The 27437-nt window shown below is 37.3% G+C and overlaps 1 protein-coding gene and 1 pseudogene across 3 annotated transcripts in view; both read left to right on the top strand.

Annotated features, from left to right (window-relative positions):
- Positions 1–24337, top strand: part of LOC112167022 (ankyrin repeat-containing protein At5g02620) — a 51097-nt gene extending 26760 nt beyond the window's left edge. The window contains exons 1-4 of one of the 3 annotated variants that reach the window (XM_024303976.2): positions 22131–22635; positions 22756–22911; positions 22995–23443; positions 23609–24337. In XM_024303976.2, coding sequence (XP_024159744.2) covers positions 22146–22635; positions 22756–22911; positions 22995–23443; positions 23609–24205 — 1692 coding nt within the window. In that variant the 5' untranslated portion in view covers positions 22131–22145 and the 3' untranslated portion in view covers positions 24206–24337. Of the gene's footprint in view, positions 1–22130; positions 22636–22755; positions 22912–22994; positions 23444–23608 lie in introns of those variants that run through there. The other 2 variants (XM_040505522.1, XM_040505521.1) reach the window with 2 other exon arrangements.
- LOC112203730 lies at positions 1205–8182 on the top strand (annotated as a pseudogene).
- Positions 24338–27437: the final 3100 nt, after the last annotated feature.

Here is a 27437-nt window from a genome sequence, read left to right as displayed (position 1 = left end):
AGGCCACGTTTGATTCGCGGAAAATAAGCATTAGAAAATGAAACTTGTTCCTTTCTTGTGTTTGAGATGCAAAAGGAAAGAAAACCATTTCTTAAAGGAAGAAGGAAAATAAGAGGGAAAGTGGTTCATTCCAAACTTCAAATAAATCATTTTCTCTCATTCTTTCATTGCATTTATTACTCATACTTTATTATTTTATTGCATTATTTACAAACATTTTAGCAACTTTTCTGATAATTTTCCTTACTAATACAAACAACGGAATGAAAAATTCTTAGAAAATTTCATTTCCTTTACCATGATCAGAAAGACTAAAAAATTACTTTCCTTCCTGTGAAACAAGACTTTAACTCTGCAAAGCAATCGATCTTTTACGCACTTTTGAGCTCCTCCCTCCTTTAATTGGTTTTGGTTAATGTGTCATTCTAAACTACTTTATGACCACCAGTGTACAGAAAGAATCTGGAAGCCAGAATAAGTGCTCCAACTCGATCGATCTTTGTGCAGTCGTATCATTAGAATATTATCGCTTTTGATAGATCTATGCAGCTAGTATCTGGGATATATCTGTATGTACATACACATCGGGTTTCAATTGCGTCCTCAGAGTTTGGGAAGATTCATGGATGTATTTTTTACAACTAATTATTAGAGCACGTATTAGTATTTCTACTCTATGAGGGATTGAGGGCCCTTTTATGTAGTGAGTATTGATGTAGGAAATTGCCTACCAATTTCCCTAGCTCGTGACTTTCAACTTGGTCGTCGAGTACTTTACCCTAGCTCGATCTTGGCCGGTGACTAAAAACTAAAAAATAGGGATCGATATCGTTTGGCTTTCACTCATAATATTGGGTTCCTCCATCTGAGACTGAGAGTGGCCGCCTATTACTTACACTTGAGTCTCGAACTCTCGATCAGTCAAGTTGCCAAAGACCACTTTTTCCATGGCCGTGGTGGGGTTTCAGTGATTCTCTCACGATATGTTTATTTCGTACTGGTCAGAGATTACATCTCTGATCTCTTTCCTGTTTCCCTGTTGATAATATAGGTCCATTCATGTCTTAGAGTTTTCCACTATCAACTAGGTTACAAAACTAGCTAGTTACCCCTGTTGCCCTGTAGCATATAAGCATTAGAGAAGATACGTATATTTAGCTCCATATACTGTAATGGGATTTTGGTGACGGCCCCCTATATATATCCACTTCAAATTTCCACACAAGGTACAAGTGACCTTTGGTATCTGTAAGCATCAATAACTCCGCCTCCTCCTCCTCCTCCTTCTTCAGTATTACCGCAATCTTTTAGTGGGAAACAATAATCAACCGAGTTTGCAGTCTACTTATTATATTCATTTTCTTTCCCTTTATTCATTTCAGGTGCATGCACATGCTTGTATTCAGGGACGTAGCTATGCCTAGGGCTACTTGAACTGTAGTTCAAGGGAAAATTTGGGCCAAAAGTTGCCAAGTAGGGGTATAGCCCAAATAAATAAATAAAATTATACTAATGCTTTAGGTCGACATACTCTCAGACCTAAGACCACAGGCTGCAGCCACTTCGCCTTCCAGTTGCTAGTCCGCGACTGCTTCAGTCCTTCAGCAGCTTAGTCTCGCCACCAAGCCACTTCCACCAATCCAAGCGGCCAAGCTTGAGCCAGCTCTACCGCCACCGAGCCACCTGCACTGTGATTCCTTCAATCCTTTGCTACTGCTAGTTTTGCTACTCTGCTTGCCAGAATCTCGGGTAAAAACGAATGTCTTCGTACCCTTTAATGAATAGAAGGACTAAATGATTGATTACCCATATTATTTGAGACTTTGACTCTTTGTTTTTGATCTTTTGTGTGAGTTTTGGACTTTGGTTGATCTGAGATTTCTAGTTTGTGGGTTGTTGACGGGTTTGATTATTTTATCACTTTATGATGTTTGATTGTTTGATTTCACTGATTTGGTTTACATAAATGAATAGATTACCAAATGTTTCTTTCTAATGCCTGCGTACGTAGATGAATCCAATCAAATATTGATTACATATATATAAAAACGGAGATTTTGACATAACATACAAGTATGTCAATATGTTAGGTTAATAATTGGGTTACTGATTTCCATCTTGCTTGTCAATTGTCATGTTTGTGAGAAGTTCTCGTAGATAGTATTGATAATGATTCAAGTTGATTGCTGAATTTGAAGTTAATGGACCTTGTAGGGTATGATTCAGTTAGATTTATCATTGTAATTTTTAATTTACGGGATTTTGGTTTTATGTTCCCCCCACATTGTATGTTTTTAACAATAAAGACGTAAGGATGAGCCTCTCACTGGGTTCCAAACCTCAAAAAAAAAAAAAAAAGTTCTTTGCAAAATTTTTGTATAGCTAAAATTAACCCAACCCTCCAAGGATTCCTGGCTACATCCCTGCTTGTATCTTTACACAATTTGTTCAATTAGGAACCATGTCTATCCCACAAGCATAACATATATCACCTTCCACAGCTAGCGGCGATTCAGCAACTGTGATAGACAACCAATTCGCAGACATCGCCTTCGACATTTCAGCTTATCATTTATCTCAACCTAACAGACCTTCGTCTTATTTACTAGAACATACAAAGAGTAAGTGCTATCACTTATCTCTCATCCATTTACGTATTCATAGTGATATCCATCTACTGTATAATGAATTTCTTGATTAGTACATAAAAGTATAAATACAATATGAAGTGGCTGACCAAACTCTTTAATGTTGGCAAGTTTATCTGTTATAGTGAAAACTGGTTTCTGGGTCGCTTGAAAACCACCTCCAGCGCTCAGAACGACTGGAAAAGTGGTGGTTTTTGACTTCGACCGGATCCTAATCGATGATGATAGTGATAGTGATGGGGAAAAGGTATCAAACACATGTCTCCAACAGTCACTCAACAGACACCATAAATAAGGAATAGCAAACTCGTAAAGAAGGGTATAGGGGAACTTTTGATCAGAGTTGTATGGTGTGGAATCACGCCCAAAATCTCCTCCCCTTTGTCTGAGTTAATGAAGATTAGGCCCAGCAAACTTCGAAGGACTGAAAGTCCTAGGAAGTATGCTGTTGTGACCTCCAAGCAGCTCTTCTCTATGTTTAGGGCAGTAAATTAGTGTGCAATTTTAGTAAAGGCTTGGCAAGATGTGGGTGGCGTGGGAGCTAGAAAAGGATGAGTTTCGGAAGAAGAGATTCCGGCAATGATCGGTGGATTTGTTAAGGTATTCGGTATAAGGAATAGGAGTTGAGAAGGTAGAAGAGTAAGGATGGATTTGGGAGAGAAGAAGCATGGCAGAAAAGAGAAGATCTTTATACGATCAAGCATGATAAGTCTGAATCTACATGGAGGTAATGGAGTTTATGGGTTTGGGAATCTAACGGGAGAATTGCTTGGTTGTTTACTTGTTTAATGGTTAGCTTGTGTTGCCCCTCCCCCTTCACAACAACTATAACTCTTCATTTATAGAGTGGTGATAGCTTAGGTCAGTTGTCATGATTACAATTCCAAGAGTCTTGTCTCTATGTTCCCAAGAATTCTGCTGATATGATCCCAGGAATCCTGCTACTGTGATCCCAGGATTCTCGCTGTTGTTGTGATTCTAAGATTTTGCTGCTGGGACAAGAGAGGTCATTGTTTTGTCTTGGTTTAAAGGTATAGATTTGGTATTTGTGTAAGGGAAAATGGTCCGTACGGTACCCGAAATTTTCTTCCTTATAACTTTTGGTGCCTGAACTTAAAAAAATATCAATACAGTACCTGAGGTTATTTGCGCGACCGAGGATTGGTACATATGGCCGTTACCTCCGTTACGACATCCGCCAGCTGGCAATTTTTGAAGGACATTTTCGTGAATTCATATTTTAATCCTCACTAATCCCAGCCATGTCCCCACTCCATAGATTAACCCATCTTCTCATCTTCTTTCTCTTCAAACCCATCCAGACCTCGTTGTCAATCCCAACCAGTTTCGAACCAATGCCGCCACAGCACCCACCACCCCTAAATCTTCCCCAATCTTAACCCTAATTCCCAAATCCCAAGCTCATTGATTTCATCAATCAGAAATAGAAAGAAGAATAGGAATGAAAAAAAAAAAAGAGAGAAAGAAACCCAATTCCAATAAAAAAATATCTTTCAAGCTCCATACTTTTGCCTCAGATTGAGTGATAGAGAGTTGGAGAGCAATGACCCTCGTGGCTGCAGAGCCTACATGCCACAGCGATTGCAGCACCAGGAGCTTATGAGCTAGTACAGGATGCTGTTGACGTTCAATTCAAAGCCAATCATTACCAAGTTAACCATAATTGCTGGGGAGAGCCAATAATCACCAATCTGACCTTGAAACTCTAGGGAGAGTGATTTCCACTAGGTGAAGCTTTATAAGGTTAAGGAGGAAGATGATTCGAAGTCAGGCTTAGACTAGTGATGGGTTAGTGGGTCGGATTGTGTTGAAGGAGTGGAAATTAAGAATGAAGGTGATAATGGATCAGTGGATGAGAAAGGGAGAGTTGGAGGATGAGGGTGGTGGGGTTGAGGACTGTTCCGATACAGTGGCTGAAGACCCACTAGAGAAAAGCTGGGTCTGAAGCTTAGGGTGTTGGGTTTTCATGGTGTTTGTCTATGATGTTGATCTGAGAGAGAGAGAGAGAGAGAGAGAGAGAGAGAGAGAGAGAGAGAGAGAGAGAGAGAGAGAGAGAGAGAGAGAGAGAGAGAGAGAGAGAGAGAGAGAGAGCAGAAGAAGAAGATGGTTATGGCGGCCTCCAGAACTTTGTTTGTGAAAGTTCCAATCTTTTCTCTGAATCTTTGGGTGTAAATTTGTAATAGGTTTGGTTTGATTTCAATTGGAATTTGCTAAACCTTAGGAATTTCATGAATTTAATCAGGATGATTGTTTAGATTTGTTTCTTAGAATCTGGGAGCTGGGTTTAATTTTTCATCCACTATTGCAATTTCATTGTTTAATAATTTAAATAAAGGAAGTTTGGAGACTTATGGTTCTTTAAGGATTGAATGTCTCCAGATAACCTTGCCTCACAATCTGTCATTATCCTTTTCATTTACTTATTCATGAGAGAGAGAGAGAGAGAGAGAGAGAGAGAGAGAGAGAGAGAGAGAGAGAGAGACTTAAGGTCCCTGTTCCTTCTTCTGGATTTTATCTATAGAGATGATTTGCAGAAAGAGAGAGGAAGATGAACAGACATAAAAATTGAGTTTAAGATTTTATAAAAAAAAAAAAAAAAAAAAGAGTACAGACATGAATAGCCGAAAATGCTCTTCAAAAATTGTCAGTTGGCAGATGCCGTAAGGGAGGTAACGACCATATGTATCAATCTTCGGTCGGGCAAAGAATCTCAGGTACCGTATTGATATTTTTTTAAGTTTAGGTACCAAAAGTTATAAGAAGTAAAAGTTCAGGTACCGTACGGATCATTTTCCCTTTGTGTAAAAGGATGTGGTATAGTATTTGAGATGTATGGTTTTTAAGTAAAATGGCTTGGTGTTGGGTAAAAGAAGTGCTGCTATGATTAGGGATTTTTAGGTTCTTTCTTCTTCACTTACCTATAATCAGAATTGGGCTATTAGGCTTGAATTTCGGTCCCCAAGTCCAAAATTACCAACAAGCCTAAAACTAATTATAGGCCTCATGCATTTCCGTTACCTTCTACGCCACACCCGTTCTTGCAAGCCCCAAGTGCCTGAATGTGGCTGGGGTCCACATGCGTGGCATGATGATTGTCGGTATAATTTGCTTATTGGGCTTGAGATATGAATTTGGACTGGTAGCTGGATTTTTGGGCATCAACAAAGGGGAAATCCATGCTGCAAAATAAACTGATATTATTCATAAACCATAAGCTCCCTAAGAACGATTACAATACCTATATTTATAGGGTTCACACTGCTTGGATAATAAATAGATTTAAACTAAACTAGAAAGATAATTAAAAGTAAATCCTAAATTAGATGCAAAAAAGTTGCCCTAAAAATGTCTAGAGCCTAAAAATGTCTAGACAATAATTATCAACAATTACAAATCTACAATTAAATGATAAATGATGCATTTGATATTGCCACATATGCTCCTGCATCAGACTCCCCTGATTGGAAAGGATTTGCAAGGATTTGCCTTCGAATTCGAGTCATTGGTTGAAGAAAATCCTAACAGAGTCTTCCTTGCTTCAAGTACTTTGTTGAATCTTTAACTTGTAATTGAATCCTTCCTTTCCAAACAAATAGATATTTGGAATAAATGCTTAATCTTGACTCCATAAATTTTCTCTCCGACATTAACTTCACAATCCCAAATTTTTTTTCACCATCCTTTATCTGATTAACAAGATTAACTAATTCTTTGGGAATATGCATAATGAATGCATTAACTCCAACAAAATCAACAAATTTACACTCAATATATTTCCACAATATTGGCTTGGTTGCGTCTTTATTGTCGTCTTCATCATCATCACAATTTCTAGTAATTGGAATACAATCATTTTTCCTTTGGTCCTCTACACCCCCATCACAAACTTCAGAATCTTCATAACAATCATACTTTGGTGGTTTATCAAAACTCATGAAACTATTTTTTTCTTTTTCTAAAAATACTTTCCCTACAAATGGAAAATTAAAGATAGTGGACTTACAATTGGAATAGTTGAAAGCACCATGTCCTCTTCATTCGACTCACATAGCAAAGCACAATTATGAATAGGGCTAACGCATATCTTCCAGTCGGAACCATCACCAAATTGGTAGAAAGTTTCGATGCGATTAACAAGTTGATGATAGGTGGTAACGTCTCTCTCCCCGTCGGAATTCTTACGACCCCGTCATCGAGCTTCGATGCGATCGACATGTACCTCAAGTTGCTGAAGCATCCTTTTGATTTAAGCCATGTTGTTGATGTCACGACCCTCCATTCGGAAACCTTCCCTTCTTCGCCCAACCTGAGACATGAATCCACCAAGCTCTTTCCTAAGCTTTGGTACCAAATTGACGGGGAAAGGGTATCGAACACAGGTACACAGGTCTCCAGCAGTCACTAGAAATAAGGAATAGCAAACTCGTAAATAAGGGCAAATCCATAATGCAAAATAAACTGATATTGTTCATAAACCATAAGCTCCTTAAGAACAATTACAATACCCATATTTATAGGGCTCACACTGCTTGGATAAAAAGTAGATTTAAACTGAATTGGAAAGATAATTAAAAGTAAATCCTAAATTAGATGAAAAAAAGATGCCCTAAAAATGTCTAGAGCCTAAAAAATCTAAACAGTAATTATCAACAATTACAAATATATAATTATTAAATGATAAATGATGCATTTGATATTGTCACATATGCTCCTGCATTTTATAGATGGGTGGTGATGGAGATGGGTCTCAACCAACTCTTCAATGTCCTTCGTTCTACTATGCCATGGAACTCACTCATGGATAGAATGATGATGGAGCTCCATTTGCAAGGAAAGACTACTGATCGAGGACATTAAAGAGTACCTCAAAAGAACTCCAATGCATCCACAAGTAGCTGCAGCTATTAAGTCAGCTCATGCTTCGGGATGTGACTTAAAGATAATTAGTGATGCAAATCAGTTTTTCATTGAGTCAATCTTGGAATGTTGTGGCCTGTTGGTATGCTTCTCACAGATCATCACAAACCCAACATCTGTAGATGGGGATGGAAGACTGAGAATCTTTCCTTACCATGATCCAGTCTCATCTTCTCATGGTTGCAATCTTTGCCCTTCAAATATGTGCAAGGGTCCGGTGATTGACCAATTTTTAGCTTCTAGCTGCTTCTGAAAATGGGAGGAAGAGATACATCTACCTTGGAGATGGGAGAAACTACGATTTTTGCCCAACTCTGAAACTAGTAGAGGGAGACCATGTAATACCAAGGAAGGACTGTCCTCTATGGGATTGCATTTGCAGCAATTACTCACTGATAAAGAATCATGTTGTTAGAAACATTGTGTATATCTCACTGATAAAGAATGGACAGTTGGACACTACTTGGATTTCTAAAAAAGAAAAAGAAAAAAGAAATGAAGTGGTAGACCGACCTGCTCCATGCACCGCTGGTCTAGGCATGCAGCGACGTAGTCCATTGTATATTTGTATTGGCGTTTGCAAAGTACTCCCATAAACCTACCCATTTAATATTAATATATGTATCAGTTATTTTATATATATTCTTCATATAAGCAACTTAATTAGTTTCCATATGATTAAACCCCAAACAGGAGAAGAATACCTTAAGACATGTGTACACAGTTCTGTTGTATTGTTCTATACATGCTGTAGAGAATATCTCCAGTTTTTAGAGCAAGTTCGCCCCGTTGGGTCAATAGATTTGGGTCACTAGGTCAAGATACTGTTCACTATCACTGGACATGTGTTTTCACCCGTTCTGTTTCTTGACCGGTCAGTTTCTGGTCATTAAATTTTTTATTAATTTATTTATTGTAAAATTAAAATATAGGTGATGTAAATAGATGGAAGGAATGGACATTATGGATAACCTATCAAGTAATATTTATGTAGAGTAAATAAAAAAAAAAATCACTGCATTTTTTTTATAAACTATTTTGTGTTGTTAAGTTATTTTATTCATTGTTTTTTTGTTCCTTAAATTGTTATGCATGACAAATTATAAAATTAGAAGGAAAGAACAAAACTAGTTTGATTTAATAGATAAGTATAAATAAAGGGAAATCAACAACATAAATTTTCGTGTTGGAGCAGTTGGCCATGAAATGTGCATGCATTCATGGTTATTGGGTTTCGAACCCTCACAATAACATGATACCGATGAACATGTTCTTATTAGAGCAACTCCAACAGCTTCCCAATAATTTCTGTATAATAGGGAAGCAAAAGTCAAAGATTTAGCATCTTTTTCTTCTCCAACTCCAACAGATTCTCTATTTTACAGCAATCTCTAAAATCTCCATATTCTTCCTTAAATTTTAGAGATTGCTGTAAATATAGGGAATTTGGTTTTCTCTTTCCTCACTTTCTCTAAAATAGAGATAATTATAGGGAATCTGTTGGAACAAAAGAGGCTCATTTTTCCCTAAAGTAGAGAAAAATCAAAATATGGAAAAGCTGTTGGAGTTGCTCTTAAGCCTGGTAGCTCCTAATCAAGTCAAACTGAGGGTGATTATGGTCCACCTCAATTTCATTCACCTCTGGATTTTTTAGTGAATTTAATCAATTTTTGCATTTTTTAGTTAAATGGGTCGCATTGTTAACCCTTAAATGAATCATTTTGTCAAACACGATGCAACCTATTTATTAAATAGGTTAAGCAGGTTGGAAACGGGTAACCCGTTTAATAAATAAGTTGGGTTTGAGTTTAAATTTTTGACACGATTATTAAATTGGTTGGGTTTGGGTTTGTATCTTGTGACACGACAAATATTTTGACCCCACACGACCCATTGACAGCCCTACAAGCCAGTATGTAACATAGAAAGCTCCACATCAATGGCTGCAAATCCTCTCCTCCCACCTATTGCCTGTATTCATTTCGGATGACACCACCTCCTTCTATCCTCTTATGCACTGTGCCATCCACATTTAGTTTGTACCAGCCCTTATGGGGGAAGCTCCAGGATAAGAACACATGCCCTTAGTCTTATAATTTTCCAAAAGTTTCAGTTTCTGATTTTTCTTTCTATTGGGAGTGATCAATTGTGAAGCTAAATTAGGCAATGCAGTACATTTAACATAGCTGAAAAAAAAAAACCCTATAATTCTAACCCATCAAAGTTCAAAATAGAGAATCAACATAACAGGTTTCACAGTACGGTTGCTAAATTAGATTACGCAGTAGAGATGAACATAATTTAAAAAAAGTAAAACCCCAACCCCCATTGTTGAAACTAAGAGAATCAGAATTAGAGGTCAGAGAGATTTCTCTATTACCCAAACCATAAACAATCTGATAATTTGATTTGTAATTATGAAAATAGAATGAATAACATAGGATTTGATTCTTGATGAATTTATTAATTAACATAAGTGCAAGAAGTCATTCCATGGTTAGTACGCAACCATGTAAGTAAAGGGAAGTCATTCCATGGTTGGTACGCAACCATGTAAGTAAAGGGAAATATGAAAGGAAGAACGAAGAAGGAACTTGACGAGAAATCCCAATTTTTTTTATTTTTTTTTCTAGAGTTAACGGCAAGTTAACTAGGGTTTAGATGAAAAATAAAAAATTAGTGGAATAGTGATGTGTCAATTGTCAGGACCCTTAGATTAGACAGAGAGTCAAAATTTTATGAAATTGACGTAAATTCACAACTTCCTCACTTTAGAGGAGTTAACTATAGGTTGCTGCTATTGCCACCCTACCATTTTCTTTGTTCACCCGACTTGCTCATTACATCCTACATTTTAATTTTAATTATTAAATTTACTTATTTAACCAATTTCTCCTTCCAAGAATATCCTTATAGGATATATCCAATTAAAAAATAAATATTGTCAGCGAAAATTTCTCATTTAATTTATACTCATAAAAAAAAAATTTATTAAAGTTTCCTAATAAAATCATAATCTGATTTACTCCCATTTTTTTTTTTTAATTTCAATGTTCTCTATTTCAATCTATGTAAAAAGAATTTTAAATTTACAACTATGATCAATGAAGAAGAGATTGATTTTTTTTCTTCGTGTTTTAAATTTTTACTTTCGGTGTTCAGAAAGAATATTGCAAAGATTTTGATGAAGTTAAATGTAATAATTTTATGAATTGAATAACGAATTAACGATGAGGAGGCAACAAAAAGACAAAAAAATAATAATAAATTCAAATTTGAGTGGAAAAGATAAAGATTAGTGTTATCCAATGAGAAATTAAGTACTCTTTATATTTAATTAATTACTTATATATTTATTTTTTCTTACATATTTGAATTTTAGAAAATTAGTGTACTTATTAGTCATTTTGCACTTGGATAATATAGTCTTTCAATAATTCAAATGTTTGTAGGATGAACTAAAAAAATGGTAGGGTGGCAATCGCGGCACCCTAATTATATTGGCGAATCAATAATCCATTGTCTCATTACCATGAAAAACACAATTATGTACAAATGAAATAATCGAATTATTATTAAAAGTAAAAATTTATTGATATTTAACTCTGAACCTAATTTGAAATCCTTCCTTGTTTCTTGATAATATTGATTAATTATAGTACCATTTCCATTAGTTACACCATCGAAATTCTAACCGTTACCCCACTTTTCGGAATAGCCGGAGTAGTATGTCCAATTTCAAGGATGTTGACTGACAGGACCCGCCCCCAGATTTCACCCTGAAATCCGAAGTGGCCCTGTGGGGTCCACCTTAGAAGAAATTTTTCTAAAATTTTGGCAAAACTTCCCCTAAAATAGACTACCCAAAACCTGGAGAAATGAAATTTACACTTCTAAATCACTCATCCTCATTCTCCTGGAGCCACCATGCTCCCCAAATCACAACATCATCCAATTTACATAACACAAAACGCAACTTGAATAACATTAATCCCATAGGTAATCAGAGTAGTTCTAATGGAAAGGTAAACAAGGAAAACCTAATTCAAAGGCAAAAGCGGAAACCATGCTGTTGACTATGCCTCAACTCCATGTACGCCCGACCTCAACTAATTTGGCCTGCAAACTTGGCATTTGAAACCGAAGGGCCCAGGGGAAAAATATTGAAAAACACGTTAGTGTGAATGGACAAAAATAAATAATCAAGATAATTTAAATGAAGCAACTTGAATACTTTCCCACTTATTTAAATTTATAAAACCTCGATGCATGCAACGTTTGTAAATTTTTATTTCTTAAAATAAAGAAACTGGAAACTGTAAATCAATCCCGCTGAGTATCGTATCATCGGACTAGACCCCGCTAGCCCAGAAATAATAGGATATGGGGAAGAAATATCACCATACGGGTAAATGAGCTCCTTAGGCTCTACCTACCCTCGACTGCCACTCACACATAGATTGTGTTAGGAGGAGAACTAATAACCTCGACTACCACTCACGTGAGGAGGAGAATCCTCGAGTGCCACTCACAAACACAAAGTAAGTGAGGAGGAGACAATAACCGAACTACCCGAGTATGGTGAGGTAAACAATCGAAAACTAGTAAATCCATAAGGCTTCCCCACATTTCTCACAAGAAAATAAATATAATCTAATGACGTGACCCCGCACGCCAAATATTCTCAAAATCATTACCGAGATAAATCAAAATTAATCTCCGAAGGTCAAATCATAAATCCAAAATCATCATTAAGGCATTCCCAATGCCAAAACCAAAGGTCAATAAATAAATAAGAAAAATATATCTCCAACGAAATCCCATTTTGAAAATCTTTCAGAAATCTTAAATAGACGAATAGAAATATATTTAATTCCGAAAACCACCTCGGAGAATAATTCATTGAATATCAATAGCAATCATAAGTTCAAATCCGAGCATAGAAAACTCACGTTCGGAAAACATGATGGAGAATCCAATCAAAATTCCAAATAATATCCGAAACTAAATAATATGCTCAAAGAATAAAATGATAGTTAAATAAAGCATTAGTTAAAGAAACAGCGCATGCATCATTGTTTAAAACAAAAGTCCACTCACAGTACTATTTAGGTGATCACGCATACGATGACAGGACCCGACCCGAATTTCACCCTGAAATCCGAGGTGGCCCTGTGGGGCCCACCTTAGGGATAACTCTACCAAAAATTCGGCAGAGTCACCTCTAAAATGGACTACCCAAAAACCTGTAAAACACACATAAAACACTTCAAGCAAACCAACCTTATACTCCTGGAGCCACCCTGCTCCCAATTACCAACAACTCAACTTTCACAAAACACAAAACTCAAAAGTACTAATCCCAAAGGTTATCAGAGCAATACTACTATACACAGGGATATAAAAAGAAGAGTAAAGGATCAAGCGATCCTACACTGCGGAAGTAGTGACAACTATGCCTTAAATGTCATGTACGCCCGACCTCCACTAATTCGCCTGCAAACTGGGCATTAGAAACCAAAAGGCCCAGGGGAAAGTAGACGAAAAACGTTAGCGTGAGTGGACAAAAATAAACAATTTAAAAGAAAAAGGATTTCATACTTTCCCACATTTATTTCATTAAAAATCGATGCATGCAACAATTAGAAAAACACATTTAGCTTTAAATCCAAGAAGTCCAAAACGATAAATCGACTAGCCTCGCTAGTCACCACATTCGAAAAATACATCGTAAAACCGAAATCTCGTTTTTCAAGAAGATAAGACCAGCCCCGCTGGCTACAGTGAAAATCGGACTAGCCCCGCTAGTCAAGCAACGATAAAATATGGGGAAGAAGTTTCACCATACGAAAGAAGGGAGCCTCCCAGGCTCGGGTCAGAGTGTCCTACACTCTGGAGCATCCCATGCTCTGCTCTTACTCACCCACGAACACATAGTAAGCAGGGAGGAGTACTAATAGGCTAGCTAGCAATAAATATGACGACCCAGGTATGGTGGGTTAAAATCATACGAAAATCAAAAAACAGTAAGGCTTCCCCATAAGTCCCGCGAATAAAGAAAACACAGGTACGATTCCCAATCGTACCCGGAAATTCTCGTAGAAAGTCACATAAATCAACAGCTGTCCCACACGCTAAAAGAATAATTAGATTATCAACAAGGCATTCCCAATGCCAAAACCAAAAGTCGATAAATAAATAGGAAATCACTTCATCGAAATCCCATTTCGAAAATTTTTCCAAAAGTCTCGAATCAACGAACAGAAATATACTTAATTCCGGAAATCACCTCGGAAAAATAACTAGTCGAAATTCAACATAAATTATAAATTCGAATCCGAGCACAACAAATTAATATCCGAAATTCACAACCGATAAAAATCATAATTACTTCATGAAAATCATTATTGAAAGCAAATCCACGAGATAAATCGAAATCAAATTCCAAAATCAATTCATATGCTCGGAAAATAATATGTTAATTAAATAAAGCATTAATTCAAGAAAATAAACGCATGCATCATTATTTAAAACAAAAGTCCACTCACAGTACTATTGGGCGACCACACAAACGAGTTCTTTCATTTAACCGTAGCTTTCGGCATTGCCCTGTACACAATTATATTTCCGTAAACGGCAATCCGATAAAATAATTATGAACCTAAACGAAACCTGAAAATCCCTATCTCCATTACTTCTCAAATTCAACCCAAATCTCTCCCACAACACCAATTCCTCAATTAACATATTCCACAATGAAAACGAGGGAAATCCGACGGTCGAATTTCCAACAATTCAATCACAAAACTTCAAACTTCGGAAATTCACAAATAATTCCAAACTCCTCCATAATTCACCAAACTTCACATACAAGCTCTACAACATATATACAATTTAATGGGCAAAAAACCGAAATTAAAACACTGCCCTACACGCCTCCACGCGCCGCCATCAGTGGCAGCGCGTGGGCCCCACGTGCCACCGTCAACCACCTCCAATGGCCACCAAAATTTGGCAGCACCATCTACTCAACAAATCCAACCTCTTTCTCAACTACAACAAGTTCCAATTTTACTTGGAAGAGCTCCAATTTGGCTGGTGAAAAATTTCCAGAAATTCCAAGAACCCTAGAAATTGAAATTGTTAATTCGACCTCTACACTGCAAATTGAAATAAAAGACCTTAGGGGAAATGATCTATATCAAAAACCGAACCTTCGACGCCAATTTGGTGGCCGGAGATTGCCGGAATCGGAAAATATCGGCGTTGACTCAAAACTGCTACAGTGACCGTTCTCTTCTTCTCGTTGCTGCACCTTCCACAGTTCATATCAAGCTACAAAATAAACCCAGAAATGAAGAGAAGGAAGAGAGCTTTCCAACGACATCTTATATATCAAAATCCGTCGCCGGATGGAGGAGTTATGGCCGGAAGAAGGTGAAGAGGTCGGAGAGGAAGGGAGAGGGCTCGGTAAGTTTCCGAAAATGGAAACTTACCACAGTAATTCGGCTATTTATAGAAAATTATAATGAACAGTAACTGTAGTATTTTGGCCATAACTTTCGCATATGAACTCCGATTTTTACGTACCACATATGCACGCGCTCGGTTTAACGTCCTCTACAACTTTCATGAAGAACATTTTCTCAAATTTTGACCCGAACAAAAAGTCATATTTTAGGGCCCCCTAAAAGTACTGAAACGACAGTAAAAGTGAAAGTAAATGTCGTTTACCGTCCTAATGATTAGTAAATCGGTGAATTTAGGTTCGGGACGTAACATACGAGTTCATTCGTCGAGCAATAGCTCGGTACATCACCCTATACACAATTATATTATGTGAATAACTATTCAACAATTAAATACGTTCTCCAAAATAAAATCCTCATAAATCAACTCTCCACTTCTTCTCGGATTTAACCCATATTTTAAGGAATTTAAAGATTCCAAGGTAGAACCGAGAGATATCCGCCGGTCAGATTCTCGTAAGTCGATAATTAAATTCTAAATTACGGAAATTGATAATCAACGCAAAACTTCTCCAATTTTCAACCAAATTCACATCTACATGTTCTACAACAATTATAGGATTTAAATCGGCTAAAAACAGGAATTAAAAACCTGCCCTACGCGCCTCCACACGCCGGAGGCCACCTCCACCTCTGGCCACCAAATTTCAGCCACAACATCTACTCAACAAGCCTAACACTTTTCTCAACTACAACAAGTTCCAATTTTACCTTGAAGTGCTCTGATTTGGCCAATGAAAAATTTCCAGAAATTTCAAAACCCTAGAATTGGGTTTTTGCTTGATTCTTCCTCTACAATGCAAATCGATGCTTGAAGCTTGAGGGGAAATGATCATGGGCTCAAGGCGCTTCCATTAGACCTGGCTTGGTGGCTAGAGATGGCCGGAATCGAAAGAATTTCCGGAAAACCCCAATCTGCTACAGTTTTCTTCAAGCCGTCGATTCCCACTTTTCTGACCAAATTTCTGTGACCCACTGCTGCTAGCATGTGGAGGAGGATGAGGCACGCCAGTGATGACCTGTGACTCGTCCCCAGGTGGCCGGACAACGGGGAATTGAGAGGAAGATGGAGGCTGAAAGGGAAAGAGGGAGAGCTCGGGGGAAAGAGAGAGAACGGGTGGGTTTCCGGATTTGGAAACCTACCACAGTAAAATTCCTATATATATATATTTATCATGAACAGTAAGTTTCATTTTTCACTTACAACTTTCGCATACGAACTCCGATTTTTACATACCACATATGCACGCGCTCGGTTTAACGTCCTCTACAACTTTTGTGAAGAAAATTTTCTCAAATTTTGACCCAAAATGAAGTCAACTTTTAGGGCCACTAAAAGTATCGAAACAAAGTAAAAAGTGAAAATAGTTGTCGTTTACCGTCCAGATGACTAGTACACAGGTACATTAAAATACGGAACGTTACATTGACTGAATCCCTCAGAGGATTAGGTTTTATCTTGTCATTTGAGATTGATCTCCATATTTATTATCAGTCTCCAACAATTATTAAATTATTTTTCAAGTCATGTCCGTGGAGTTTAATGGAGCCGTTGATGTTTTTTTTTTTGAAAGAAAACCTCAAGGTACTTTATTAATGATTTAAATGGTTACAATCATGGAGTAGTACAGCAGCAATGCAACTAGGAGAATGAGTGAGCCAAGTCTCATTCTGATGTGCTTCAAAACCAATACTAGCAAGGCGATGAGCCACTTTGTTACAGCTCCGAGGAGCATACTGGATTTGCACCTCCGGCATGCTATGTACGTTATAGCATTTGAATAGATATCATCTATAATACTGCCTAACTCAGTGAGTGCAGCATCCTTGTATGCAATATCTTGGACTGCAGCTGGAAAACGTTGATGTTTGAAATAGACATATGGCTGGAAAACGCTTCCTCCTTACCATGCGTAGTCATTGGAGGGTGGAGACTAAATAAAAACATGAAGTTTTAGATTGGGACTCGAGCGATAAGTAACTAGATCACTATAACCTCGGAAAGAAACTGTATAGTTTTTCCACCAATGTATATCTCTCTGACTAATAATTTCTAACTCATCTATGAAGAGTACGAACTCTCCTCTCCTGTCCTACAGGACGGCTCACCTGCGGGACATGAATTAAGGGACAAAACCGGACAAAATGCTGGCAGCCGTTTGATTTTAAATGAATTGATCTTACGGATAAAACATCAAATCATTTAAAACCCAATTTTCTTTTACTCATTACCCAATCTCGTATCTTTGGCCACAGAGCCTCTTTATCTCTATCTTCTTCCTCCTTCATGCCTCATCTTTATCCCCTCTCTGCTCACGGTTCACTTGCTCTAAAACTCATTAGTGCCTCATGAAGATTTAGAACAACTCATCAGTTCATATATATACATAACCAATTACATAAAGCATGTTTTAGAACAACTAAAACACCTATTACCTTCCATGACGTCAAAAAATCTAGAGCTTTTACAGAATCTACACTTGTAGGTGCTCCTTGTGTATGTCCTCATCCAAAACTTGGTGCATACTGGTAAGCAGGCACCTTCTAACAACTCCGTACCTTGCATTCTGCCAAAGAGTCTGGAGCTTTACAGATCCAAAGAGGCAGTGTTTGAGTAAGGTACTTTCAGGAGGGAGATGATTTTTAAATGGGAGTAAAAATCCCGCGTGGAAAATCCCTTGTTTGGTAAACAAAACAAGGAGAGACTTAAATTACCGAGATTTTAAGAGCGGACCATTAGATGGGATATGTAATAACACAACTCCCTCCCTTGAGTTCCGCATCAACAGGCGTGATTTTGAAATTCCAGAACGCGAAGAACGAAGACTACCAAATGTCTCGATTTCGCGCTCTCTCTTCTTCTTGCGTCGTTGGTTTCCATGTTCGATCTCCACCTTGGGCTTTCATTTATCTTTGTATTCTAGGGTTTGATCATTGAGTTTTGGATCTTTTCATTTCTAATTTGATCGATCCATGGTTAGGTGTTATGCTTTATAATACTTCATCTGTGTATATGGTTTTGTTATCCAATTTGATCTGATTGGCCTGCTGGGTTGTACTTCTTTCATTTGATGGATTGTTTGTGGTTGTTTGCGTGTTCTTTAGAGTGTGTTTGGATGAGGGAAAATATGATGGAATTTAATTGAAAGTGAGGATTTCATAATTCCTACAAACTAATTCCCTCGTTTGGCATTATCAAACTGGAAATTTTAAATTTCTCTATGGAAAAAAAATGAAGAAATTCATCAATTAAATTCCCCACTTCAATTTCCACCAAAATAGGTGTCATTTACGAATTCCCTTGCAGTATTCAATTTTCATTTCCAAAACAAGGTTTTTTTCTATTTTATTTTTTTATTTGTTTTAAACTTTCTTAATTTATTACACATTTGAAATCCTAAATGGTTACAACCAAACAACAGAAATTGCAATTAATGGAATTTTAGATTGATGAATTTAAAGATTCCATCATTTATAAATTCCTATGGATTTCATAATTTTCTCATCCAAACGCACCAAAATTGTTAAGGAGTTTTTGTTGGTTGAATGCAAATTTGTGTTTATAATTTTGGCTTTATTTAGTTGTTGGATTTTATTTTTGGATAAACTGGGAATCTGTTGTAACATTTTTCCCTAGTTTCACCAGTATGAGCAACAGGAGAAACCCAATAACACGGTTGTAGATCCTCAACCGATGAAGGGCTAGTAGGCTCGGTGCAATTTTTTTTTTCAAAACTTGGTGCATCCTGGCAGGCAGGCATCTCCTTGCATGTAGTCAAAAATTCTGGAGCTTTTGCAGAATCCATATCAGGTCCCTGTTCATCTCTATAGCATCCATGATGATAACTTTCAGCGCTGCCTTCTCTATATTTTGTCAAAATGAATCAAGATAGGTTTCAGATTTTACATTTTTTGCATTTGTCCCAGCCGACATGTCCTCTTCTATATTTTGGTCAAGTTATTTCAGCCATAAAAACACATGCCTTACTAGAAAGTCTGGCTGAATGCTCAATGCTGTACATATTCGACTTATAATAAGTAATCATTTGGTCTCTAATCTCTATCTACAATAATGATGTATATGTACATATGTATATGTATATCTAGGTAGCATATGGAGTTGTAATGAATGATTGATCATCTCTTTTGTAAGTTCAATGCGTAAATGGATGAATATTTTGTGCAACGTTAAATGCAATTTTTGTGACAAGAGCAAATTATAGTGTGTTCTAAATCAGGGTCATTTGGATTCTTAAACATCATAATGATCAAAGTAAATGCAACTTGAACATCAATTTGGTCTAAATTGTATATATTAATCGAATCATTGTGTGCGGTGTGCATTTTAGTCTAGCATCAAGAAAAAACAAATTAAAGAATAGAACAAAAGAAAACAGGACAAATTAGTGTAGCTGTAGCCATGCCATGATCGAAAACACAAAAAGAAAGAAAAATTTAGAAATGGACATCTTGGTGGAAGATTACCCAAGAAAAGAGTAGATTCGAAGCCCCCAACTAACCTAAAGATTAAAGTGCCGAGAACAAAAAAATTCCGAGCAAGATATTTTGGAGGAAGACAACTAGCTAGGAAAGTAAGCAAAGAGAAGTCGCAAAGAACATCAAAAGAAAGTAGAGGCCAGATTAAAAGACTTTGACTCCCAAGTCTCCCTCTAATTATTTACCTGCTAGGGCTACCCTCATGATCACGTGGGCCGTAAAACTCACCATGATACGAATCATGATGTCCAGATACATGGGATTTCATCAAACATTTTATTTTCATGAAAATATGTTGGAGATTTTTTAGTGAATATTTATCTTTTCTGATTTAGATAGAAACATGCAAAAGGAACGTACTGGATCTGCTAGGAAATTCTTTGCTTGTTGTGCATGCTGCTAGTGCCTAGACAAGCTAGCCACCGGTAGCTAGTAAAAGAGAGGATACCTAGTTTTCTCCTATATATGAACAGGATGATCGATCGATGATAGAGATTCGTTTCTTGTTGCTGATGGAGTAGCTAGGTTAGAAGGTTACTCTAGCTTTCAAGCTTGATAGACCTTTACCATTGAGTTTCAGATTTGAAGGAACTGTTTCTCTTTGGAGTATAAAAAACGAACTACATACATAAAAAGTATGTAGAACATTAAAACATTCACGATTGAGATTCGATTCATGTATAATCCTAATAAAAAACTAAGAGTGCAGAACAATGAACTCTGCAAAGCAATCGACCTTTTGACGCACTATTGAGCTCCTCCCTCCTTTAATTGGTTTTGGTTAATGTCGTTCCAAACTACTTTATGATCACTAGTGTACACAAAGAATCTGGAAGCCAGAATAAGTGCTCAAACTTGATTGATTTTTACGCAGTCATATCATTAGAATTTATCTGCTTTTGATAGATTTATGCGGGAAATTCTAGTGTAGTGGTGGGTATCTCATACCCACATTTACAAAAGTGAGAACAAATTTTGTTGTCAAAATTGTAATTTGAGTCCTTCTTGTGTAATCTTAGTTCTAATAATGGTAATTACATCTCTTGCGACATTTTACAAGTTTTTGAACAAATTCGTTGTCAATGTTGTAATCTTAGTTCTAATAATGGTAATTACACCTCTTACGACATTTTTACAAGCTTTTGAATAAATTCGTTGTCAATGTTGTAATTTTTGTTTAACTATATATAAATAGTGTAAATGAATATGGTAACTTTTGTTCTCAATGTTGTAATTTTAGTTCAAATACTTGTAAATTTTTGTTCAAATAGTTGTAAATGAGGGTATCTCATACCCACTAGTACACTAGCTTGTCTCGATTTATGCAGCTAGTATCTGGGATTTGTCTGCATATACATACATATCCGGTTTCAGTTGCGTCCTCAGAGTTTAGGAAGTCATGGATCTATGAGGGCCCTTACATGGAGTGAGGGTTGATGTAGGAAATTTCCTAGCAATTTCCCTAGCTCGTGACTTTCAACAGAGTCGTCGAGTACTTTACCCTAGCTCGATCTTGGCGGTTGACTAAAAACAGGGATCGTTTGTCTTTCATTCTTATAATGGCAGGTTCCTCCATCTCACACTGAGAGTGGCCTGTTATTGACACTTTTTCCATGGCGGTGGGGTTTCAGTGATTCTCTCACCACAAGTTTATTTCGTACTGGTCCATTCGTACTGATACTCCATATCTTGGTGACGGCCGCGCCCGCTTCGACGCTAGGTACAAGTGAACTCCATTCACACAGGTACTCCATATTTTGGTGCCGGTCGCGCCCCCTAAATATCCGCTTCAAGTTTCCATTCTGTACAAGGGAGCTTTGGTATTTGTAACTTGTAACTTGTAAGCATCAAGAACTCACTCTCTCTCTCTCTCCCCCCTCCTCCCCGTCTCCTCCTCCACCTCCTTCTTCAGTATAATTGCAATCTTGTAGTGGGAAACAAATGTTATAGCTAGCGCTTAATCAGCCGAGTCTGCAGTCCACTTACTATATTTCTTTCCTTCTCCTTTTTTCGTTTCAGGTGCATGCTTATATCTTTACACAATTTGTTCAATCAGGAACCATGTCTATCCCACAAGCACAACATGTATCACCTTCCGGGATTCAATTAACCACAGCTAGCAGCGATTCAGCAACTAGGATGGACAACCAATCCGCAGACATCGCCATTGACATTTCTGCTGATTATTCTGCTCAACCTAACAGACCTTCGTCTTATTTATTAGAACATACAAAGAGTAAGTGCCATCTTTAATCTCTCTTCCATTTAAGTTAAGTCATAGTGATATCCATCTAGTGTACAAGTAATTTCTTAAGTAGAGTATGTAAAAGTATAAATACAATATTAAGCGGTAGATCGACTGGCTCCATGCACCGCTGGTCTAGGCAGCGAGCTGGTCCATTGTATTGATGTTTGCAAGGACTCCCATAAGTCCCATCTAATATTAATATACGTATAAGTTATTATATATATATATATATATATATATATATATATATTCTCCATATATATGTGCAACTTCATTACTCTCCATATGATTAAACCCCAAACAGGAGAAGAATACCTTAAGACATGTGTTGCCCTCTATAAGTATGCACTAAAAGGTGATTGGGAAGCCGCTGAACTAATCTTGAAAAAGGATAGAAGCAAACTTCCACGAGCTAGCATATCTAGAAGATATGAAACAGTCCTTCACGTTGCAGCAAGAACAAGCCATATTCACTTTGTGGAGAAACTGGTCAGCATGATGGAAGTAGAAGACTTGGCACTGCAGGACATAGATGGAAACACTGCCTTATGCATTGCCGCTGCGGCTGGATCTCTAGACATTGTCCAGATTTTAATACAAAAGAACAAGTCTTTGCTAACAATTAGAGGCGGTAAAGATATGGCACCGGCCTATATGGCTGCTGTGTCAGGACAGTCTGAAATGGCATGTTACCTGTACTACGAAAGTAAAAAGATGTTGGAGAAAACCGACCGAGAAAACTTTTTTTTTTCTTGCATCAACAATTGTCTATACGGTAGGTATACTAAAGTTCATCCTTCTCTATACATGCATTTGAACATTTATGGGTACAGAAAGGAATCGAAATTTTCAAAATGTCAAAATTGCATTCTTAATTTCTGTGTAAAAATTTCAGATTTGGCCTTTCAGTTGCTAGATGCTGATAAAGCATTAGCGAAGGCACGTACTAGTTCGCAGAAAAATAAAACAGCCTTGCATATCCTGGCTCGAAGACCTTCAGCATTTCGTGGCAGCCAAATTCCACCAATGTGGCCTAGACTCATTAACTCATGTGAGTGAATTCTTCAAAAATTAGTATTTAGCTTCATTACTGTTGACCACGCAGCTTATGTTCTTCAAACTTTTCATCTCAAGTCCTCCCAGGTTTGAAGTTCGCATGCAAAAGAAAGTTGAGAGAAGCTAATGGAGCCCTTCAACTAGTCCACCGCCTCTGGGAAGAAATCTTGAGAGATGAGTATGATGACGTGATGAGGCTGATCAAATATCCTTCAAATTTATTCTTTGACGCAGCAGAATTAGGGAATTATGAGTTTCTGGCAGCGCTTATGAGCTCTTATCCTGATTTAGTATGGGAAACTGATGAAAAAAATCGAACCATAATCCACATCGCAGTTCTGCATCGTCACGCAAGTATCTTCAATCTAGTGCATGAAATAGGCTCAATCAAAGATGTCATCGTGACATACAAAGATGTTCAGGGTAACAACATTGTGCATATGGCTGCAAAATTAGCACCTCAAAATCAATTGAATCTCGTGTCAGGCATAGCTCTTCAAATGCATCGAGAGTTGGTATGGTTTGAGGTACTTCTCATGCTTGATGTTTTAATAATGATCATCTAGGTAAAAACGAGGTAATAATTGCATATATGCAAGTACACTAAGAAAACCATACTAATTCGATCATTTCATATTTTCACATTCATTCCTTGATTAATTACTGTTCTTTATATATCTCTGATGTGGCAGGAAGTCAAAAAGATCGTCCAACCTCAATACATCGAGATGGAAAACGACAAAGGAAAAACACCTCAAGAATTATTTACAGAAGAGCATACGGTGTTAATGCGTCAAGGAGAAAAATGGATGAAGGGCACAGCAACTTCATGCATGCTCGTTGCGACTATTATCGCAACCGTTGTGTTCTCAGTTGCATTTAGCATACCGAGTGGCACAGATGATCATATTGGAAAACCAAACCTTTTGAAACAGAAAGCCTTTCTAGACTTTACCATAGCTGACGAAGTAGCACTCTTTTCCTCTTCAACTGCAATGTTGATGTTCTTGTTCATCCTTACCTCGCGGTATGCAGAAAATGATTTCCGAAAGTCCTTACCCTTGAAGTTGATGGCAGGACTCACTAGCCTCGTCATATCTATAGCATCAATGATGATGGCTTTCAGCACTACCTTCTATCTATCTTGTCAATACGAATCAAAATGGGTTTCAAATTTTACATTTTTATTTGCATTTCTCCCAATTGCTTTGTTTGTGCTTATGAAATTTCCTCTTGTGTCCGACATGTCCTCTTCTATATTTTGCTCAAGTCTACTATTTCAGCCGTAGAAACACATGCTCTACTAGATGTGGAGCTGAATGCTGTACAATAATTTGGTTACTAGCAGCTACAATAATGTACATATATGTATTCTAGCTAGCATATGGAGTTGTAATTTGATTGATCATCGTATTTTGTACTATGTATGCATAAATGGATGAACATGTTGTACAAAGTTAAATGGAATCTTTGTGACAAAAACAAGTTCTAGAGTCCACCAAGGAGCTCTTTAAGGTCATCTGACCAACTGTTCTTTATCTTCTAAAATCTTAGCTTTAGCCTTATGAGGTACGACCTTGGCTTCAAGGATGCATGTATCACTTGCAAGATACTCATTACCATGATCAGAAAGCCAACTGAGAGGAACTAAACATTTGAAGCCACAGTCACTGTCACAAGCATTGAACACATGTACAGTATCTGCAAATCAAAATAAAATAACACAAAAAATAATAATAATAAAAAAAATGAAGAAACCAGGCATGCAAATGACTTTGCCAACAAGCTTCAAGTTGCTTATATCCAAAAAACTTTCAAAGGAGTGAACGATTAATCTGCAAACTGGAAGTCATGGGAGGATATGTGATACTAAATTAACTGGGAACCCAATCCATCAATGTCCACTATGTTTCATTTTCAGGAAGAAATTAAAAGGAAGAATAGAGCAATGTTTTGTTTGTGATTGCCTGCTTGGTTACCCTGAGGAATTGAAGAAAAACTATAGTAAAAAAAAAAAAAAAAAAAAAAAAAACCTAATGTGAAATGCCCTTTTGAGTAAGAAATTTTTGAGTTTCTCCCATAACAGTATGTAACATAAAATCAGACAAACAAAATGAACACTAAGACAAAATAATGTGATTTCTATAATTCTCTGTAAAAGAAACATGCCCCATATTTGAAAGTCAATTTATTATTCTAGCTCCTCTCTAATCGCTTGTCCAGACCAAAAAGATAAAACAAAACTATAACTCTTCAGAGCCAGACCAAAAGAAAATACTTCCTTTCTTCATCTAGCTGTATTACATAAAACGTCTAAAATCATTTCTACAACGAAGATCCATAGACTACGGTTAACAGATTGTCACTTGATAAGAGGGTTTTAGTAGTGAAAATATAAAAATGTCAAATAATCATACAAGATCTCATTCTTATGCAGCTACTGTCAGACTGAATGAAACCCAAACCCCCAATAACAGTATGCAAGAATCACTAGTTTCATTTAATAAATTAGACTATTTTCCACATTATGACCGAAGCATCCATAAATGTGCCATGGAAAAATGGAAAACAAAGTGTGATTCGCTGGGTTGAAGTTGATTAACCACTTTCAAGCTGAATTGTGCACATCTAGACCAACCCTGAGGCAATTTTGAAGCATCCAGGACATCCAAATATGGTGACAAGTAATCCACAACATCCCCCTTCAGATACAGAAGGATCTGCCAGACCAAACCAGTCAAGTCCAAAACCATAACACATATCATAAAGTATGTAACTTTAAAGCATGTGACTAGTAGTAGTTACTCCAAATCAATGTTTTAAAAGGCGCGCCTGAGGCGAGCCTTGAGGCGTAAAAGGCGTGAGGCGTTCATCAAAGTGAGTGTGTTTTGTTGCTGAGGCGACGAGGCGCCAAAGGCGCAAAAGGAGCGGACGAAGGCGTACAAAGCGAACGCCCAGAATTTTTTTTTTTTTTTTTTAATGTATGAGGATTGAGGATATAGAAGATATTGATGCGCTGGGGTTTGGTTTACTTGATGGAATTAGTTTTGACTTTGAGCAACGCGGTGGGGTTTGGATTTGAGCAAGGATTTCATGACATTTGTTTTTTGGCAATATGGGTATATCAGAGAATTGCAGTTCATAGTTTCCGACCTTAGAGCCCTGCAGGTTATCTAATCATGGTAGGAGAGTTTGCGACATCTTTTTTGATCAGATTGAGTAGATATGAGCAGCATATTCCATATTGAATTATCACTACATTTGATTTTCTGCCAACCTAAATCACTAGGTACTGATTACTATGTTTTAAATACCTTTTGTGTGTATTATATTTGCTACATAATATTTTTCTATGCAAGTCTGCTTGGCTGTCTAATGAAGGTATCTTTCAAGCTTACAGTTCAATATGCATTGTGTTATCCCGCTCCAATTTTGAATATCTGCTTTGGTGAATGACTTATAATTCAATTAATGAGGTTTCTTTTGTTCCAATACATATTCTCTATATAAGACTAATAATTATATAAATATAGCTCGTTTATACGTAAGGCTTACGCCTTATGCCTCAAGGCAAACGCCTTACTGAGGCTCTCCCAAAAACGCCTCGGCTACTCCTCAGCCTTTTAAAACATTGCTCCAAATTACCATTTAGAGTTGCCAATGTCAAAAATATCAGAGATACTTGGAGGCGGTATCCAACTTAGAGAAGTTTACAATTTTCCACGTGAATGTCACCAATGCAAGATCATCCCCTTCCTCAACTTTCTGATTCTTCAATTTACGAAGAGACATCAACCTGGTTCGAGCAACCATAGACTGATCCTCATCTAAAATTGGTTCACATGGAGCAGGAGGTGCTACAACAAACCTGTATTGCATGGCTCTTGGAGTAATAAACCGGGGTGGGGCGAACCCACTCTGATCCTCAGCTAGCAAAGGGATGCAATGAGGAGGTGGATCAGTAAAATAGTGGCAGCCTGGCTTCAATATAAGCCCATGTCTGGCTAAAGAATCAGCTACACAGTTCTGTTCTCTGTACACATGCCCCAGAGAATATCTCCAGTTTTGATTAAGTATAGCCTGGCAGCTCCTAATCGAGTCAAACTGAGGGTCATTATGGTCCACCTCGATTTTTCATTCACCATAAACTTTATAGCCTTTATCGCCTCGGTTTCTACTTCTAGAGGGAGCCATCCAGAATTCCAAGCATATTCCAAAGCTCAGCATCAATGGCTTTGCCCTTTCTGAAATTTGCTGCAAATCCTCCCACCCATTGCCCCGTATTCATTTCGGATGACGCCACCTCCTCCTATCCTCTTACGCACTGTCCCATCCACGTTTAGCTTGTACCAACGCTTAGGGGGACAATTTTCCAATTGTGAAGCTAAATTAGGCAATGCAGTACGTTCAACAGAACTGAAAATAATACTAAAATTCTAACCCATCAAAGTTCAAATTAGAGAATCAAATACTGTTGCTAAATTAGATTACACAGTAGAGATGAACATAATTTAAAGAAGG

The sequence above is a fragment of the Rosa chinensis genome, chromosome 5 (assembly GCF_002994745.2).
Source record: "Rosa chinensis cultivar Old Blush chromosome 5, RchiOBHm-V2, whole genome shotgun sequence".
Taxonomy (NCBI): domain Eukaryota; kingdom Viridiplantae; phylum Streptophyta; class Magnoliopsida; order Rosales; family Rosaceae; genus Rosa; species Rosa chinensis.
This window is presented reverse-complemented; position numbering and strand designations above follow the sequence as displayed.